Here is a 19,495-nt window from a genome sequence, read left to right as displayed (position 1 = left end):
GCTTTCCGGTCTCTCACTATCTTCCTAACATCGCATAACTTCATCTGCAATGCCTCGAGAATGCCATCTAACCATCGCGTTCGCTGCCTACCCCTTCTCCGGCGACCGTCAACCTTTCCCAACATCAAATCTTTCTCCAGCGACTCCTCTCTTCTCATCAGATGACCAAAGTAGCTGAGTTTTAACTTTAGAATTTGACCCTCCAATGAGCAGTCAGGGTTTATGGTCGACAATATCGACTGATTTGATCTTCTGGCAGTCCAAGGAACTCTCAAGAGTCTTCGCCAGCACCACAATTCAAACGCGTCAATTCTTCGGCGGTCAGCCTTTTTCACAGTCCAACTCTCGCATCCATACATCACAACTGGAAAGACCATAGCACGAGTTATACGGATCTTGGTTGGCAGACTAATGTCTCTGCTCTTTACTAGGCGGTCAAGGCTAACCATTGCTCTCTTTCCCAGAAGCAGGCGTCTCCTAATTTCATGGCTGCAGTCTCCTTCCGAGGTAATCTTGGAGCCCAAGAAGAGAAAATCTGTCACAGCTTCCACTTCTTGTCCATTGATGCTCCAGGACTTGATAGGGCAAGACACCATGATCTTCGTCTTTTTAATGTTCAGTTTAAGCCCAAACTTCTCACTCTCTTCTTGTACGCGCATCAGAAGTCTCTTGAGATCCAATTCACTTTCTGCCATTAAAGTGGTATCATCCGCACATCTAAGCGGATGATACCACTTTAGCAGGTTAGCGTAGCTGACGGTATATTTAGGAGGTGACATGGCCGGGCACTGATTATTCAGATAGTTGTATGACGTCACTAAATCACACGACACGGCCGAGATGACAGGAGATATTGACTCGGGCAGCTCAATACACGTGGGAGAACGAGGTGGGGTTCAAAGCCATCGGGTCACTTGGTTTCCGAGTCAGAATGCAACTCCTATAAGCCAAGCAGGCATCTTCGGAGGACTTTGTTGAAGCGGGTCTTATATGCATGTCTGGTGGACTTTCACATACGCTGGTAGCTCACGACCATGACGTAATGAGCATGTGTGACGTAATCTGTGCACAAATTAAAAGAGGAGTGATTAAACGAGTAGAAGAGTGCATGTACGCGAACGAAGATGCGCAGTGTAAGCCCATATGGGAGCCCCTAGCGCTGTCACGTCATATCAGGAAAGGGGCAGCTCAGGTGTCTCCCACAACATGCGGAGGCAAGCACTGATTTTGTATGGTAACAACGGGAGACGCATGTTTTATTGAGCTGATAAGCGTTGAGTGTGCATACATTTTTGTAACGGAAATAAATTGTAACGTACAGTAACCGTACACCGATGAATTTGTCATGAGTAGAACGCGTACCCTTTAGCTTTTCTTCCTATGCTTATGAGGCGTAGGGTTTTAGATGGATTCTACATAACACAGGTTCGTTTATTACGAGCAGGGTTCTTAACCCGTATAACCATAAATAGAATTTTATAAGCACGTGCCCCATTCTGCAGCGCGCATTCATCGTGGTCGCTTTTTTTTTTTTTTTTTTTTACGCAAGCTTGCCATAAGGCATATTATAGAAACTCGTGTAAATTATTTTCGGTAAGAAACCGGAGCAAGCTCTCACTCTTGTCGTTGTGCAGGGACAAGGGCATCAAGGACACAGATACTGCGCGAAGTAGGACTGACCACAACAAGGAAAGAGGACTTCTCTAAATGGCTCATCGTGGTCACTTAGCATACGCAATCATTGTCCCTGTGTAATTAGCTTTCTGCTTAGCAAAATTATTTAATTGAGTTTCTAGCCTTTGAAAATTTGTCCAAAGTTGAGAGGTGTTTAACGACAATGTTCACAGCGCTTCTAGAAGTCGCTGTGATGCCACGCTGTTGTTCAAAACAAGAGAGAGAGAAAAAAAACGAACACATCAGTTCTCGCAGAAATTATGCTTTTGTTATTTCTCTAAAACATTTTTAGCTATAATTGTAAGTGAAAGTTTTCACGCATGCTCTGAGTTTCAATATTTGCCTGTTGAACACAACGTAAATATTAACTAAATGGCGCCAAATATTTCTTTAGGATTCTATTCAAGCTAAATTTGGCCTTGTTTTTTTCTCCAGTATTTATTAAAACTAAACATGGTCTTGATCCTTTTTAGCTTTTGCAACTGGAAAGCGTGAAGACATACGCCTGCTATCGCGAGGATAGTCTATTCGCCGTAATAATAGAAAAGTTCGTATAAAATTACGGAAGAATCCTCATCTCATACCGTCTATGTGCGCATACCAGGTGACCACCGAACACTGTAATGGAATTGTGCTCTCGTGGACTATGCCGGCATATATTATCAGACCTTGGTTCACGTTAAGTGGAAGGCAAATTTTGACTGATACTTTGATTTAGTAGTTAGTGGTCGTGTCATTCGTCTTTTTATAAATGCCTTCATACTCCATACTGGGTTTCAAGACACGCATTGTTGACTATATATTGTTTCCTGGCCGAGCGGCTAACAGGGCTGCATTCCTATATCGAAGAAAATGAGCATCGAGGGGGAACGAGGCAGCTGCCGTTCATCCTATGTGCGCCGCGGTGAGCGTTTTTCGTTGTTTTTTCGATCCTTCTGTTAGTCGCGCTAAGGGGGCTGCGAGGAGGGGTCGTTAGCCCTTATTTATGTCAAGGCTTACGATGATGTGCGATAATTCAAAGGTAACCTTACTGCACTGTGTCATTTCGGTCATCGCGCTCTAATTTTATTACGAGCGGCGTTTTGTTGAACGTCCGGCATCGTTCGTTCTTGTATTTTCTTCCTTGCAGCTGCTTTTTTGTTTACGACACGGAAGAAAAAGCGGTTCGGATGAACCCTTAACCTCTTGGATATGATGGAAACTACAGCCACAGCTAGAATGATGCGGAAAGCCAATGGCAGCTAAATAACGCGAAGGGATGAACTCAGCATGCAAGCGTTGGATAGATTATATTCACGCATCATACACAAAGTACCGCACATGTGTCCATCCGTTCATATCCATGCGTGTGAGGCGGACGTCCGGCAGTCACACAAAAGACGACGAGAAGATAGTGCTGCCAAATAAGAATCGTGACGTAAGGAATGTCATCATTGTGCTTGAACCAATCAGATGGACATTTTGGCCAACCAGCGTGGTGCGTGTTCCGATGTGTTACTACGCTAACGACGACGGAGCATAAGCAAAAAAAACAGGATGCTTACATCTGACGCTGCAAAATGCACACCGTAAAATTGGAACAAGCTGGAAAGAAACGAAGATGATGAAGTTAAAACGTCAAGTTGGGCTAGTTGGTAATTTCGTGTTGGAATCATTTTGTAGCGGTAAAAACACGGGCACAAAGAACACGAAAGCGGGTGTCCCTTGTGTTTCGTGTTCTTTGTGTCCGTGTTTTTACCGCTACAAAATGATGAAGTTACTACGCTTGCTTTCTTATATAGAAAGACTGTAATGAACGCTGCTTCGGTGCATGGCGCTGAACAAGAACCTACAGCTGCCGCCAGCTAATCAGAAGCACGACCACCACTGTGTCTCTACGCAGCATGGCATCTTATGCTGTCAACAGGAGAAAGCCCAAATGCCGCTCAGCACCCTTGGAACTCATCATAGGGCTAAAAGCAAAACAATAAGTTGGCGGACGATTTGTTGTATAGTTAGGCTAAATGGCAATAAGCTCATCTGGCACTTCGGTTTCGGGTCACATATACTCATGAGCATATAGTCCTAAGCTAATGCACTATGCCTGGAATAGACCCAGTTCAATCAGACCGTACGATGTGTCCGCATGGCCTAGGGGTGCGCTTCGGACTCAATGCGTAAGGGTCCCACTGGGTTTCATTGCCCTCTACCTTCCGTCTCATAAGAGACGTCACATGACCCCGTGACATCCCATACCTCGACGATTACCCACTACCCGGCCATGTCACCTGCGAACTATCCCCAGCCGGAGGCATGCCGGTGATTTATTGCTCACAACGCCGGTGCCGACAATGCCGACACCGGATTTCCATAGACTGGGGCTTTAAACTGTCAGTACAGTAAAAACAAAGAAAAAAAACCCCGTCTGTTTCGTTATTTCTTGTATGTGAAGCACTCTGAGGGCAATTTAGGTCATATTCCAATAGGCAGGAGAGTAATAAAATGCGCCGTAGATACTTTCACATTCGAACGCAAAGTGCGTAAAAAGGCGCATTGGGAAGTCGAAGATATAACACCTGGCCGGTACTAGCCCAGGCTTTTTCTACACAAAGCCAAAATTTTCTTTGCATCAGCCCTAAAATTCCCTAACCGGGACCCTTGAGGGCCAGATGTGGGAATATGTACTCACTTAGCCCTTTCCACGCCTATATGATGCCCAGATGGAAAAAGCAGGCTTGCCCGCTTGATCCCTGTAGAGGGCCCTCATGGGTGTTATTGTGGTTGCCCCATACACCGTGCCCCAGCCCAAGTTGCCCATTCGGGCCCCAGGTGGGCCACGTATTGTGTGCTGCTTGGGATCCGATCTGCCCGTCTCTCTCTCAAACTCGAAAAATACCACTTTGCGTTAAATGAGCGAAGTTTCTCGGCCACATTGTCAGCGCTTGAGGCGTTAGCACAGACCCCCTACGCTACAGATGACTTGTGCGCCCAGCGCCAAAGTCATGGTGTGGAGTCCGATTCACTTGCGAGGGCGCTCTGAAAAGCTTTTTCGGCGTTATTATGGCCTCTACGAGGTGCTCCGCATTGAACTGTAGCGACTCGCGTGGCATGCGTCCGGCACGTGCCGAAGAGAAGGAAGCAGCGCCGGCACGAGAGCGGAGGAACGCTCGCGACCTCGGCTTCGGCCGGATGCTGCCGTCGTCACCTCTTCAGCTTCTCCTCATATGTGGCCGCGGTCGCCCTTGCTTGGCGATCTCTACAGAACTACGAGGTGCTCCCACAAGGCACTGTCCGCCCCTCTCGACAGCCCAAGTCTGAAGTAGTTCACGTCGCTAGAATGAAGCCGTATTAGACCGTTAAACCGTTTCTAGGGTCCAAACCAGAGCCAGAGACTCACATGTATAACTTGCCCCGCTTATCCATCGTTCCCCTACTTATACAGAATCGGGTCTCTTGAAAGGGATGGGGCAATGCCATACTGCTGTCCCTCTTCCGGCGCCACCAAGTGGCCGAACCACGTCTTGGAACATGGACGAGCGTCATCTCCATCCCTCTTGAGCTTCGATTCATTAAAAAGGCCATTTGGGCTGCTCTGCTCCTTACCACGTTTTTCTATGATAATATTATGAGAGACGCGTTCTACGTCGTAAGCGTTTAGCAACGTCCTGAGGGAAAGCGAGATACTTGACCGTAAGCATGGCGCCAAAACTATGGTTGTGATAGGTAGATAGTGGATTAGAGTAAAAGTTTCTTTTGTGCTTGACGGAGAGCGGAAACGTCAACTGTATTCCGAGAACGTTTCGAGCACTAAACAGCGACCAGGCTATTAACAACAGTTTACCCCGACTACACAAGTCCCTAAAACGTAAAACGAGAACGCCTTGAAAGCTCGGCGAGGGACGCAGCTTGCAGTTCGAAACTTTGTACCGAGAGCTACATTGGCCACAGTCTTGCCATTTCAACGTGCCTGTCCGCGCCTGTCCAATGCCTGTCCGTGCTTCTCCGTGCCTGGCCGAAGAGCAAAGAAAGAAGAACAAGAAGAAGAAGAAGACGTGGGAGGCGGTAGCTGGCAGCTGACATGTCCGAGCACTAACGGGACGTAGGGCTTCCTGACTTTACGTTTGGCAGGAGCTGCCAACTCGGGGCTCTCCTTTCATATAGGAAGGTGATATCACAATCAACCTGCCAAAACGATTGTATATAATCACGTTATACCTAGGCCACGCATGCACGTTCGTACAGCTCGGTTAAAGTGAGGCTTTGTATATTGGTTGAAAGCTTACGCTATCGCGTCATCGCGACTGTGAGAGTGAAAACAGAGGAAACGAGGTGCCGTAGTGGAGGGCTCCGGACCACCGCGCGATAGAGGCTTTCGCCTCATCGCACCTAAGTGGTCAAAAGTGCCCCCTATGGCATAAATAAAGCGGAAATCACAGAGTAAACTACTGTGTGCCGAAGCCATGTCTTTACTTTCAAGCCGAACCCAAGCGTAGCCATGCAGATAGCTCTCGAGTAACTCCATGTTTAATCACATGCTAAACCGCAGCTAATTTTTTAAAGAGATAGCGTTAAAGGACGTCAGCGGCCGTCCGCCGGCGTTGGCGTTGTGAGCGAAAATTCAGGAGTATGGCGCTGTCATGCGGTAGCTGGCAGCTGGCATGGCCGACCACTAACTGGACTTGGGATTGCCTGACATTGCACTTGGCAGGTGCTGACAACTCGGGCCTGTCCTTTCATGTGGGAGTGTGGTATAAGAATCAGCCTGCCACGACCGTCCATTCACGTTAGCCCTATAGCACACTCAGGTAGACACCAAGGCGGAGCTCCAGTATTCCCCATAATTTTTATTCCACTTCCGATCACGTTTCTCCGCTGTCGGAAGGAACCTCTTATTGACGCGCATATATAGGAATCACCTCTCTAAGGAGTAGCACATTGGTGGCTTGCGCATAGCTTTGGCACACACACTCATTTTGTAGCGAGGGTCTACCGCAATCCAAATGCCATCTCTGGCGGACCTAATGACCCAGAACTCCGCAGCAGTGGCTCAGCGGTAAAGAACGCTTGACTAATGACTTAGGGGACCCGGCATCGATTCCAGCAGCAGCACGGCGTTTCGACCGAGGCGAAAAGCAAGGCGCCCGTGTACTGCGCGATGTCAGTGCACGTTATAGAACACCAGATTATTAAAATTATTTGCAGCACATTTCTGCATCGCTTCTCGTAGCCTGAGCAGCTCTGAGAGGTAAGAAATCGTAAAATAAACCAAACGTGGTATATATCGTATGCAGCGTTCCGTTGACAAAAGGAAATTAATTGTGCTGAACAAACATTAAGCGCGCACTGTAATTAACGCCTCTAATTTTGTTCTATTTTCTTCTTCTGTACATGGTGATTAGCGAAAGAGATGCTGAGCCTCCCTCATGGCTGGTCTTGAGACAGTAGCGAAGGGGGAGCGTGGAGAGCGGCATGGAATCACTCTCAAGGATCGAAAAAAAAAAAAAAAAGGATCGGTAAATGCATGAGTTAGAATCGAATACAGTAAATTTCAAATTGCTACGTAATACTAGACCACGGCTTTTCCGTGTGGTACTTACCACGTCGTCCGCCATAATGAAGATAATGTGTGGGGGATCCGTAGCGGCCCATACTGCCGAGAACGCCAGACACAAAACGTTGAGCTGGATCATTTCGGAAGATGCTGCAGCGCGCAGAATTAACAAGCTTCAAACTATAAAAAAGTACAGAGTAAACAAAATTGGAAACGTCTTTCAGTGCAGTACGACAGTGGATGCTCTTCATTTGGCTTTACGCAAGATCCGCTGCTTTCGAAAGCCAGCGAGGTTACTCGTTTTTGAGTTTAACGAAAGTGCGACGGGAGAGAGTTGTCTTTTAGTAGCACATTTTAAATATGCTGTGACAGAGCGAATTTGTTTTTAGGCATCTCGCGTTTTTTTTTTTTTTTTTTTGTACGATGCTAGAAAATGCACCACACTATATTCCCTAGGCTTTGTTCATGTAGCTGGTCGTATACTTGCATGTCGGCTTTTTGTCGGTTTCCCACTGAGCGCTTCTAAACACTCCAGGAACTTCCGAGAGATACCACTTTGCGTTAAATGAGCGAAGTTTCTCGGCCACATTGTCAGCGCTTGAGGCGTTAGCACAGACCCCCTATGCTACAGATGACTTGTGCGCCCAGCGCCAAAGTCATGGTGTGGAGTCCGTACCAAAGGCGATGCCAAAGCACTGCACGATTGTGAAAAGACGATAGGTGGGAAATGGGCGTAGTTTATGCGTGTAGCCCACGGGAAAATCACGCCTTCACGAGCGTCGCGATAGTTTTTTAAACTGAAGCACGTACTGGTGTACACACTTTCTTTCACGGCGTCAGTAATGCTGCAAATAAATAGAACAGTCATATGTTGAAGCGAGACAGAGAGAGAAAAAAAAAAAGAACACTCAGATACGCTGTACTATACCGTGCTATTATTGTGCAGCGATTGTAAGGATTGAACACGTTTTCTGCCCTAACGCGATGCTGCTAAAGAAACTAAATTTTATTCGGACATTTGTGAGGAGAGTCCCTGACAGCCTTTAGAACTCGAAATACAAACGCGCTCTATACACACGACCTTTGGTCTGGTGCATGAAAACTTACACAACAAGTGCGCAGACCTGAAGTTGTCCGTGGCTTGCTTAAGCACCACAGGCGAGTTTGCCTCCTTATTGGAGAAGAGCGGCGAAGAGATGTCACGGTGTGGGGTTCAGGGATAAAGGTTGTTCCAATCCTTTATTCTGGAATATTTTTATTTGTTTACAGCGCAATAAAGTTTCATTACTGTATAACGATCAGCGTGTATCTGCCGCAGTTGTCATGTAAATGCAACATAACACAAACCTTCAGCAGGGTTACTCACGAGGCAGTATTTTGTTTATGGCTTGCAGCAATAAGGGCGTAAGGATATATGCAGCTGAAGGTCGCTGTTTGCGTTAAATGTACCACTTTTACGCACGCTGTAGCAGCTCTTCATTGTATCGTTTGCACTGCTCCTCACCGTGTGCGACACTTTACTCGGTGAATAAACTTGTAAATGTATAACAACATTAGAGACTTTTCATTTTGCACATGCGCACTAGTTTTGAAAGCGCGTTCATGTTGAACAAGAGCACAGACAGTTTTTTCGCGCTCTTTCACGTGTTAAGTAACAAACGTTGAGTAGACGGTTGATGGATAAGCCAGTGCAACAGTTCGGCCTCAGTTTAAATAGCCCGATATTATTATCATTTGGTGCCACCATCCTTGGCCACAGTAACAGGCCTGTTTTTACCGCCATGCAAAACTTTTACCGGAATCAAATCGTTTGCCTTGCTAAATTTTTCAAAGATCACTTGTTCTATACAATTACAGTGTCGCTCTTCCATGTGCATCATGACTTTTAATTTTTTATTCCATTTATTTCACCTTTTCGTTTCTTTCCCTCTACCCCTCCAATCATTGCCTTTTTAGACATGTAAGCATACTTCATAAACTTTCTGCTGTCGAATTATTTGCCAGTTCCCCTGTGTGGGTAGTGCCATATGTATTTAGTAAACAACAACAACAAATGCGTGGACCACAAAGGTGTTTGGATCTTATATAAGCGTGCTGCAACGTGCACAGCTATCCTTCACTTTCTTCAACTGTTCTGCCGTGCCTCTTTAATATCTCTATATTGGTAACCTGACGAGTTTCATGTCCCGCTCTTTACTCTACGGGAGTGTAGCAGTTACTCTCCATGACTATAATAGTTAGTCTATGCGTTTACTGATGCGTTGATGATCCTATTGCACTTAGTCCTTGAATAATTATGGTTGGCCTTTTATGCGAGTGACTTTCAATAAAACAGTTACTATGTGCGAATGAACCTCTGCACAACGTTCAGTTCTTTTCTGGTTTATATAGGGAAAAGACGTTAAGACATGGTATCAGGAGAGGATACAAACGAACTAATGCTCGAGTAAGGGAATATCGACCGGGTGAACTTGCCTGCCCCACACTTGACCTTGGTCTATGAAGCTTGCAGCGCAGTGTACCCCGTATACTCTTCAGCGTCGCAGTAGAACATCTGCTGCGCTGGCACCGCCTCTATAAATCTTGTTATGTCTCCGGCTTTGGCGCTACCACTTGTAAGCTTCCGCTTGTACTCTCACATCGCACAGGCAGCTATCGCTTACCTGCTTGTGCTGCATGAAAACACAAGGCTTATCTCCCTGTTCTTCTTTATTTTTATTTTATATTTCTATGCATGCGCACGTGTGTATATGGTACACACAGCCTGGGACGGGACTACTGTCTTGCTTGCATTACCAAAATGGGTCACGGTAGTCCGAAAGTCAGAGAGAGACGAAAAAGCCTTGAAAAGAATGTCTTTGTATTAGGCTGATCTGCGGCTACATACAACTACATAGGCAGCTTGGCAGCGGGGATAGCGGCAAGGGTGCCCGGCAGTCTTCGAAGAATATAATCAACCGCTGTTGACCGCTGTGCTCTGTTTAAAGCTTAAAAAAAAAAATACTTTCATTATAGGACGCCGAAAGTAACACGATATTCACAGTCTCAAAGCAATTGCGCGAGGCCGTGATCATTCCACATTAACCTATAGGTATATGCCGATAAAAATGATAAAACAGCATGCTAGAAGCATGCTGAGCATGAATAAACAAACGAAACTTTGTGGCATAAAGCGTCGATTTACAGTTAAATGTAAGACGCTGAGCATTAGAAAACTGAGCGTTAGAAAATGCTGGTTGGTTGGTTGGTTCATGGGAAGGGAAAGGCGCAGTATCTGTCACACTTGCTCTGTGGACACCTGAACCGCGCCGTAAGGGAAGGGATGAAGGTGGGAGTGAAAGTGGATAGAGAGAAAGGGGGGCCGTAGTGGAGGGCTACGGAGTAATTTCGACCACCTGGGGATCTTTAACGTGCGCTGTCATCGCACAGCACACGGACGCCACTTCGTTTCGCCTCCATCGAAACGCAGCCGCCGAGGCCGGGATTCGATCCCGGGAACTCCGGCACAGTAGTCGGGCGTCTTACCACTGTACCACCCCGGCGGGGCTTAGAAAATGCTGATAATGGGAAAACAAAAACTGAGATTGAAAACACAGTCTTAATTGGCGAGCGTAGTAAGCCTTTAGCCGAAAATATTGTAACGGATGAAATGGTTTTAATACAGGTGAACTTCGTATGAAAGACGGACGCACACGGCTCAGAAAACCCGGATCAGTCTGCGCGCGCCTCGTTTCCTCCGCTTCTTCTGCTGCTTCTCAGTGCTCCGCTACGCGGCGTAACAATATGTACGACTGCAGAGCCTGCGCGGCGCCTTTTGCTGTGACGTAGCTTCATTTCGGGCTACTTTGTATTCACGTTATTCTTTAAGTCGTTCTTTAAGTTCACCTTATACGGGTCGAAGTAACGCTTAAAACGCTTTTTCTTTATCCTGTTCGTGGCTTCAAATGGGCGCCCACATATAAAAGTGGTTACATAACTTGTACTCCGCGGAGTGTCGGCATGAGCGGTAACGTCCTACGTCGGCACTCCTCTGATGGGGCTGGGGCAGGTAGGTCACCGCCGCTTGCGGCGGGGGCTAGCCTGTCACCGAATTTTTATCTGTTGTAGGCCGTCATTGCACCCGCCACCGCTTCGATGGTGGACGACGGCTGTTGCTGCGGCGTGCGTCTTTCTCTCCATCTTCCTTTTCTTTCTGCTCTATTTTCTCTTCTGTCTGCACGAGGCAGCGGAGGTGGCTCAGCTACAGAGCCAGTAGCAGGTCCGTGCATTTCCTTTTCCTTCTTCCAACAACAACAACAACAACAACAACAACAACAACAACAACAACAACAACAACAACAACAACAACAACAACAACAACAACAACAACAACAACAACGCACTGTCGATGCTTTATCCATAAGCCAGACAGGCTGTCGAGCTTCTGCGCGCTGAAGTTCGGCGACGATGTCGTGGTTGTTTTCGTTCGTGACGTCTGTAGTATGGCGCCTAAACACGGCCTTGGCCTCTGACAACGATTTCAGTGATAAAAAGTTGACAATACAAGGGAGCGAGACCGAGACCGCAGAATATAAGTACCTCGAAGTATGGATAAACGAAAGACAGGTATACACGAAAAAATATGAACAGGCCATCAGGGTGAAGGGGCAGATGGAAGCCACGATAATGAAGCACAGAGCGCTATGGGGGTACAATGGATATTAAAGGGGCTCTAAAGAGCTAGCCATACAGTTTCCCTATGACTAGAACGTGAAAGAATGTCGATTTAAGATGATCTTCCCGCAAGAATTTTTGAAATGCGGTGTTTGGAGTTATTTGCAATCAAAATTTGAATATCGTCGCCTTCGCGGCTTTCCTCCTCCTTTCAACTTTTTAGCACGCGCAATGGCTAGCCCTCATCATTGGGCCTCGCCCCCTGACACGTCACAACTGAAGGATTTGCCGCACGCTTATTTCTTTATACGTTTGCAAACGTTCGTCCATCGCCTGGCAGTCGGGCGGCTCCGCGTTTGCCCGGAAGTAGAGATCTCGGACCAGCAGAAAGCCGTCGGCCTGGCGGCTGAGGCCGCGAATAACCAATGTATATTCGCCAGTCCTTAGTCGCGGAGGTTCCAGCCCCCGTTCCTTAGGCCTGCGTGCCAGGAGCGGGGAGCCTCCTAAATCGGTGGAAATTAAAGTTTTAATCAATCAATCAATCAATCAATTTGCCGCACGCCGCAACTTCCGTTTTGGCGCGCTTGCTTGCCGATGCACCGCAGGAGGCACTCGTCGTCTGCTTCATCGTCGGCGATGTTGCACATCGCCCTTCGGCGCAACTCAGAAATTTTGTTTCCACGCTATGCATCCCTGGCGTTGACCTCAACCGCGATTTTCTGTTATGCCGTGTGCGCGACGGGTGCAGGACTGCTCTGGGCTGGATTTCTCACTCTCTGAGTTCGCGAAGGCAGTTGTCAAAGCGTGGAATTGTCGTTTTGACGGGACGTTAGCGGGAGGTTGCCACATTGTGCAGTCCCTGGCTTAGGCAAATCATTCTCAAAGCATTCTGCATAAAGTGCCTCAGGACGCCAACCTCCGGAAATAGTGGCTACAGCTCATCGGACAACCAGCATCGGTGAAGAAAGCGTTTATCTACGTTTGTGGACGGCATTTCTCGCCTGATGCGTGTAATTTTAACCCGATCGATGTGATTCGCGATTTCAGGATCCCAGCAAGACTGCATCTGTGTGAAGGAGTGGTACCAACGCTGTTTCTTCCAACACTGCCAATAAGTGCAGGATGAAAAAGATTGTGATAATATTACCACAGTACACCGTGGAATATTTTTTTTTAACTCGAGATCTTGCTCGGCATTGTGGCGTGTATAAACGTGATTTGTCATGGTCACTGTGAATTACAAGGCTAATATACCACTGGCGAGGTTCCGATAGAATTTTGATATTTTTTACACTTACGCTATAATAGTCGACCCTACGCACCACCATCCACATAATATAGTCAGGGTTCAGCGCCGGATTCTTGAACGGGGTGTACTTATGGGGGTCGAGTCCCATACTTCGGCACTCATTCGCCGAAATCGGTGCTCGTGTTCAGGGTCTATAATATCCGAGCCGCAGCTAGAAATTCACAATTGAGATCGCAGAGAGCGGTCTTCCGGGCGTTGTGGAGGGAATCTCTGGTGCACCTCGCTCGAGCTTTGATACATTCGTGTTTAGGCTCCTCTTGCGTTTGACTCTATACGATGCCCCTTCGTGAAAGATAACGATCGAAACTAAGGGGGAAAAAATAATCGGGAAAGTTGTGTGACATCATAGAGGACTGTAGCCCAGCTGCCGCCCTACCTAATGATCACGTGCTACGTGACGCTCGCGGTATAACAGGATGTTTCACATCCGTCGCTAGGGATGAGGATGGCGCTGGTGCACGCTCACATGTTTAAACCGAAACTAAGGGGGAAAAAAAAAAGGTTGAAAAGAAGGGGACTGCGTTTTGGTCACATCGCATTCGGAGTGGCCAAAACAATCCACTTTATGAACAGAAATGAGCTGAAAGTAAGTATTTTAATGAATATTTCTCAAATCGCCGCACCTAGCGGGCTTCTGCGAAAGCTCTGACAAAACCGGATATCACGTCATAACTATCTGCCTCCCTTGCCTCCCTAGCCACCCCCATCGCGAGCGGTTGCACTTGTTCATTTTTCCTTTCCCCCGTTAGCCACCCTACCCCCGTGGCACACACAAAGTGCACGGACTGACGTCTTTTTTGTTGTTGATTGTTTCCTCCCAGCGCGCAAACGATTGTCCGCAATACGCGCCCTCCGTACGCGTATCCCACGACCTCCTTCGCGTGCAGCATTCCGCACTTCGCCGCATTGTGCACGGCCCGACACAGGGGAACCGACACTGCGTGTAGCCGGTCAACCAACTTCAGGCATGCTTCAGGTGCGGGGGCGGCGGCGGCGGCGGCGGGATCGCGTGGTCATGAGGTTGCTGAGGGTAGTTGTGACGTCACGGGACGATGCCCCGAAGATAGCTGATAGCAAACTGCTTCACATGTGGGAGGCAAAACGTGGTATGGAACGCAGACTAAAGAAGCAAAAGTGGAACCGTAATCTTAGAAGGAGGATAGCTAGACATAATAAAGAAATTGAAAATTATGCGGTTAAATTATGCGAACAGAATTGGTGTAGCAGATGCGACGAGATGGAAGGGGGCATGAGCCTTTCCAGAACGTGGGATCTGCTGAGACACCTATTAGATCCGACCAACTCAATATCCCAGTCTATCAAAAGCCAGGCACGCGTTTAAGGGTATCAGACGCGGAATTTATGGATGCACTAGTCAACATGTACATTGGCGATACTCATAGTGCCCCCCTCCCAGAGTATGACTGAGCTTCCAACGAGGAGAAAACTCGGCCCCGGGCCCTGATGGGATAACTAACAAAATTTTAAGAAACCTGGATGATGACTCCATCAGCGCTCTTACTGAGTATATGCAAGAAATTTGGATTAAAGGGCACCTGCCTCGGCAGTGGAAGTCGGCAAACGTAATTCTAATCCCAAAACCGGGCAAACCCCCGAAACTAGAAAATCTAAGACCTATTTCTCTAACCTCATGCATGGGAAAATTGATGGAGCATGTAGTCCAGACACGATTGACGCGCTTTATGGAGAAACACGACCTGTGGTCGCACGAGATGGTCGGCTTTCGACCGGGTTTGAGCACGCAGGACGTGATGCTCTGACCCAAATACGACATAATCGACTCGCGTTCTAGAGACGCCAAAGTGATTCTCCGCCAGGACTTGAAAAAGGCTTTTGACAAATTTAAACACAAAGCGATCCTCCACGGTCTCCAAGAAATCGGAGTAGGTGAACGAACATATGAGTACATCAAGGACTTCTTGTCAAACAGAGCTGCCTGCATAAAGTTTCAAGACATTCAGTCCCCCACAGTGAAGTTAGGGAGCAGGGAGACACCGCAGGGCTCGGTTCTCTCCCCGTTCATTTTCAACATGGCGATGAGGGGCCTCCCAGATGCTCTGAGGAGCATAAAGTGGCTAAATTTCAGTATTTATGCGGATGGCATCAATCTCTGGGTTAACCAGGGTAGTGATGCGAGCATTGAGGAGCGCCTGCAGGCGGCGGCGGACACTGTCGTAGACTACGCTGCCAGAAGGGGTCTATCATGCTCGCCGCAAAAATCAGAATTATTCGTCTATAACCCAAAGTCACTCCGATGCAAGCGCAGCTGAGAATTTGACATTAAAGTAGAAGAAAAACCAGTTCCAAAGGTAGATCAAATCAGAATCTTATGACTATTCATTCAGGAAAATGGATATAATAATGGAACAATCAGAAAGCTAGAGGGATTCGCCACACAAGCCATTGGAATATTTAGAAGAATCGCCTTGAAAGGACGAGGCCTGAAGGAAAGAAGCTTGCTTAAACTCATCCAAGCTTACGTAATAAGTCGCGTGAGCTATGCCACGCCGTTCTTAAATATCAGGTCGGAGGAGAAGAAGAGGTTAGACTCTCTCATTCGACGGTGCATAAAGAGGGAACTGGGCTTACCAATTACCACATCCACAGAGAAGCTCCTTTCTATGGGAGTGCACAATAGCTGGGACGAAATAGCGGAGGCTGTCAGAGTTTCGCAGCTGGAAAGGTTAAGTCGAACGACCACGGGCAGAACTATACTCGAAATGGTAGGCCTGCAGACAGATAGAGGACTACGAGAAAAATCAAGTATCCTGTTAATCATTCCCCCCCCCCCCCCCTCCCTCGTAACATACATCCCATATTCAACACAGAGAGGAGGGAGAAGAGAGCAGAAGCACTAATCAGACGCTTCGATTCGATGGACAGCAAGTCGGTTGCGTACGTGGATGCGGCAAGTGGCAAAATGGGGGCGGTGGTCGCCTCGGTGGTCGACGGCCGAGGTGCCCCGGTATCTGCCGCCACCATTAGAAGCCGCAACGCCGAAACGGCTGAAGAAGCTGCAATAGCGCTCGCTTGCGTCGGAACACAAGCCAATTTCACAATCAGCGATAGCAAAACAGCTATTTGGAATTTTGGAAAGGGTAGGGTCTCGCCGGAAGCGGCAAGGATTCTGGCCAGTAGACGACTAAACAGGAAAATTCGCCTAATTTGGACCCCTGCACACGCGTCCGTTCCTGGCAACGAAGCGGCCCACGAGTTAGCCCGAGCTCTCTACTTCCGAGTAATTGTGGAGCCGCCCGATTGCCGAAACATGGACGAGCGTCTGCAAAATTATACGGAGATTCTTCAAAATTACAGGTTAAGCAGGAGACTGATGCCACCACCGGATAAAAGTCTAAACAATAGGGAGGCAGTCGCATGGCCGCGCCTGCAAGCTGGGAACTTTGTAAGCCCGGTCTGGGCATATTATGTCCAAATGGAAGATAGGAGAAACGATAAATGCAAGCACTGTGGGGAGAGAGGGACCCTCGACCATATAATCTGGGAATGTACTAGCTCCCCAGGGGCTAAAACAAATATAAATTGTAGAGAAGCCTGGGAAGCTGCGGAGCGAGGTCTCTGCTCCACAGCTACAAGCCAGCCGCCTGGCGGAAGAAGCCGCGAAGAGCCAAGACCTCTTTGCCTGCTTCTGATCGCGGAGGTCTCTGCTCCCGTCCCTTAGGCCTGCGTGCCGGGGGCGAGAATTGGGGGCCTCCTAATCTGGTGGAAAATAAAGTTGGTAGCATCATCATCATCACAGTCGGGAGCGTGCTGCCTCTGACCCGGCGGCCGCTCAGAAAACGTCAAAAATACAGCCATCCACTCAAAACTAACTAGAATTATGTGTCTGTATTAGTGTAATCGTCTCTTAAGAATGCAGTTGCGGTGCTTTCTCAATAATCTTGGATATTTGTTCAGTCTACCTTTAAGATAAGCGCTGCTTTCTTCTAATCGATAATCCGGTTGCGCGCCTACTCCAAAATCGACCATTAAATATTTGACCAATGGAGTCAAGGATATACCAAACAGGATTACCCCCCAAACTTGGAAGCGTGTCTCCGAACCAAAGGTTTTCGGAGCTTCATGGCCAGGAAGAAATAAGTTGTGTAGCTCTCGATTCTCACTGCTCTCGAACGACTGTAAACGCTCACAAGTCTTTCGCGAACAAGCCAGATCTCAGTGATTGTCCAAGGGTATCTAGTTGAATGTTCCGATTTGCAGCGTTGCGTCATTTACAACGATTTACAACTTCGAGGATCAGGCTGCACTTCAGCTTTAACTGTACTGCCCCAAGCACCACTTCACCCACGCCCGATATATAGGAACGGGTGCTCTTGCATAGTCACCTTGGAAGGGCCTCTGACACTACCAGCCTGCCTGTACTACTATGGCTGCATTTTAAGGCATCGACCTTATTGAATTTCTTCTGCCATCTGTTTGGTTCTCAACGGCCAAGGGATGACAATGGTCAAAGGTCATCATCATCATCATCAGCCTGACTATACCCACTGCAGGGCGAAGGCCTCTCCCATATTTCTCCAATTAACCCGGTTCTGTGCTAGCTGCATCCACTTGACCCCTGCGAACTTCTTAATCTCATCCGCCCACCTAACTTTCTGCCGCCCCCTGCTACGCTTTCCTTCCCTTGGAATCCAGTTTGTTACTGTTGTGGGCACCACTGAAGACAGCGCCCCAAGCGGTAAGCTAACCATTCGGACTGCTGGGAGGCCCCGGCATGGGCGACCGCGCCAGGCAGAGCAAAAACGAGCGCCATTACCTGATGTATAAATAAACAGTTTTGCTTGTTATACCGGCTACGTCTACCACATGGTGGCAGCGGCGGGATAACCAACGCAGCGTGACACCCAGAAGGACAGCGAGCTTAACGTAAGCGGCCGCAGCGTCATGCCAGACACTCGCGGCGCGAACGAAGAGCGCGCGAGCGGCACTCCGAGAATGACGTTCAACCCGCTCGTCGTGGAACTGCCGACAAAGCTCGATTTCCGCAAGCCCGACGATTGGACACGATGGCACCGCAGGTGGGAACGCTACCGACTCATCTCCGGTCTGACAAGACAGGACGAGAGACGCAAATCAACACATTACTCTACGGCATGGGCGAAGAAGCGGAGGACGTGCACGCTGCTTTGAAACTGACTGACGAACAGATGGCATCATACTCCGCCGTGGTGAGTGCTTCTGCAAAGCATTTCCTACCTCGAAAGAATGTCATCTATGAGAAAGCGCGATTTAACTCTCGGAAACAAGAGCAGCATGAAAACGTCGATGCATTTGCGACTGAACTGTTCAAGATGGCCGAAAGATGCGATTACGGAACTCTCAAAGACGAAATGATTCGGGACAGGCTCGTGGTCACCTTGCGAGACGTAAAACTCAGCGAGAGCCTGCAGCTTGACGCAGAACTCACTCTCAAAAAAGCAATCACAGCTGTCCGCAATTCAGAGAGCATGAAACTTCAACACAAGGAAATTCACTCCATCGAACAGCCAGCTCTCGACATGGGAGAAATTCGCGGCCAGACAAACGGCAAAACTCGCCAGAACGAAGCGAAGGTGCCTTTCAAGTCGCGCATTCAACTTACACACAAGATGGGAGACGAACGCTGCAAGTGGTGTGGTGGTGTACGTGACCACACTAAGACACAGTGTCCCGCGATAGACAAGACGTACAACCAGTGCGGGAAAAAAGGCCACTACTCCCGCGTCTGCATGTCTAAGCCGAAGGACGAGACCTCGAGTATCCGACAACGACCAAAAGATCTCGGAGAGCTATATCAAGGGGAAATCAAAGTGGGAGTGAACACGCCGTGGAGGATTACTGCTACCGTGAACAACTTGCCTTTTACCTTCAAGGTCGACACCGGCGCGGATGTTTCTGCAATCGCATACGACCAGTACGACAGAACCGTCATGGAACCCATCAAGTCAACGCAACAGCTGTTGATAGGCCCAGGCCAGACAGCGATAGCCACTGTTGGCTACATCGATGCAACAGTCACCTGGCGCAACACTGAAGTCCAAGAAGTAGTCTTCATCATCAAAGGATTAAACGAACCGCTGCTCAGTCGACCAGCTATATAATCACTTGGGATTCTACAGCGCCCTCTTGAGCTGGACAAAACCCTCGCACAATCAACTGATGTCCCCAACTTCTCGGCGTCATACCCAAAGCTAACGTCTGGGCTTGGAGGCATGAAGACTGATTACCGCATCAAAGCCAAAAGGATGCTGAGCCATATGCAGTCAGTTATCCTAGGCGCGTGCCTCTTCCACTGCTTCCACTTGTGAAGA

General features: G+C 48.2%; 1 protein-coding gene across 1 annotated transcript in view; it reads right to left on the bottom strand.

Annotated features, from left to right (window-relative positions):
* The window catches only part of LOC146208215 (arylsulfatase B-like), a 37,368-nt gene extending 30,088 nt beyond the window's left edge, over nucleotides 1-7,280 (bottom strand). The window contains exon 1 of the mRNA XM_084587229.1: nucleotides 7,251-7,280. Coding sequence (XP_084443355.1) covers nucleotides 7,251-7,265 — 15 coding nt within the window. The 5' untranslated portion in view covers nucleotides 7,266-7,280. The remainder of the gene's footprint in view (nucleotides 1-7,250) is intronic.
* Between the last annotated feature and the right edge of the window lie 12,215 nt (nucleotides 7,281-19,495).

This window comes from Amblyomma maculatum, chromosome 1 (assembly GCF_055883805.1).
Source record: "Amblyomma maculatum isolate TAMU_Amacu chromosome 1, ASM5588380v1, whole genome shotgun sequence".
NCBI lineage: Eukaryota > Metazoa > Arthropoda > Arachnida > Ixodida > Ixodidae > Amblyomma > Amblyomma maculatum.
Note: the sequence above shows the minus strand (reverse complement) of the source record. Positions and strands in the feature narration are given on the sequence as shown.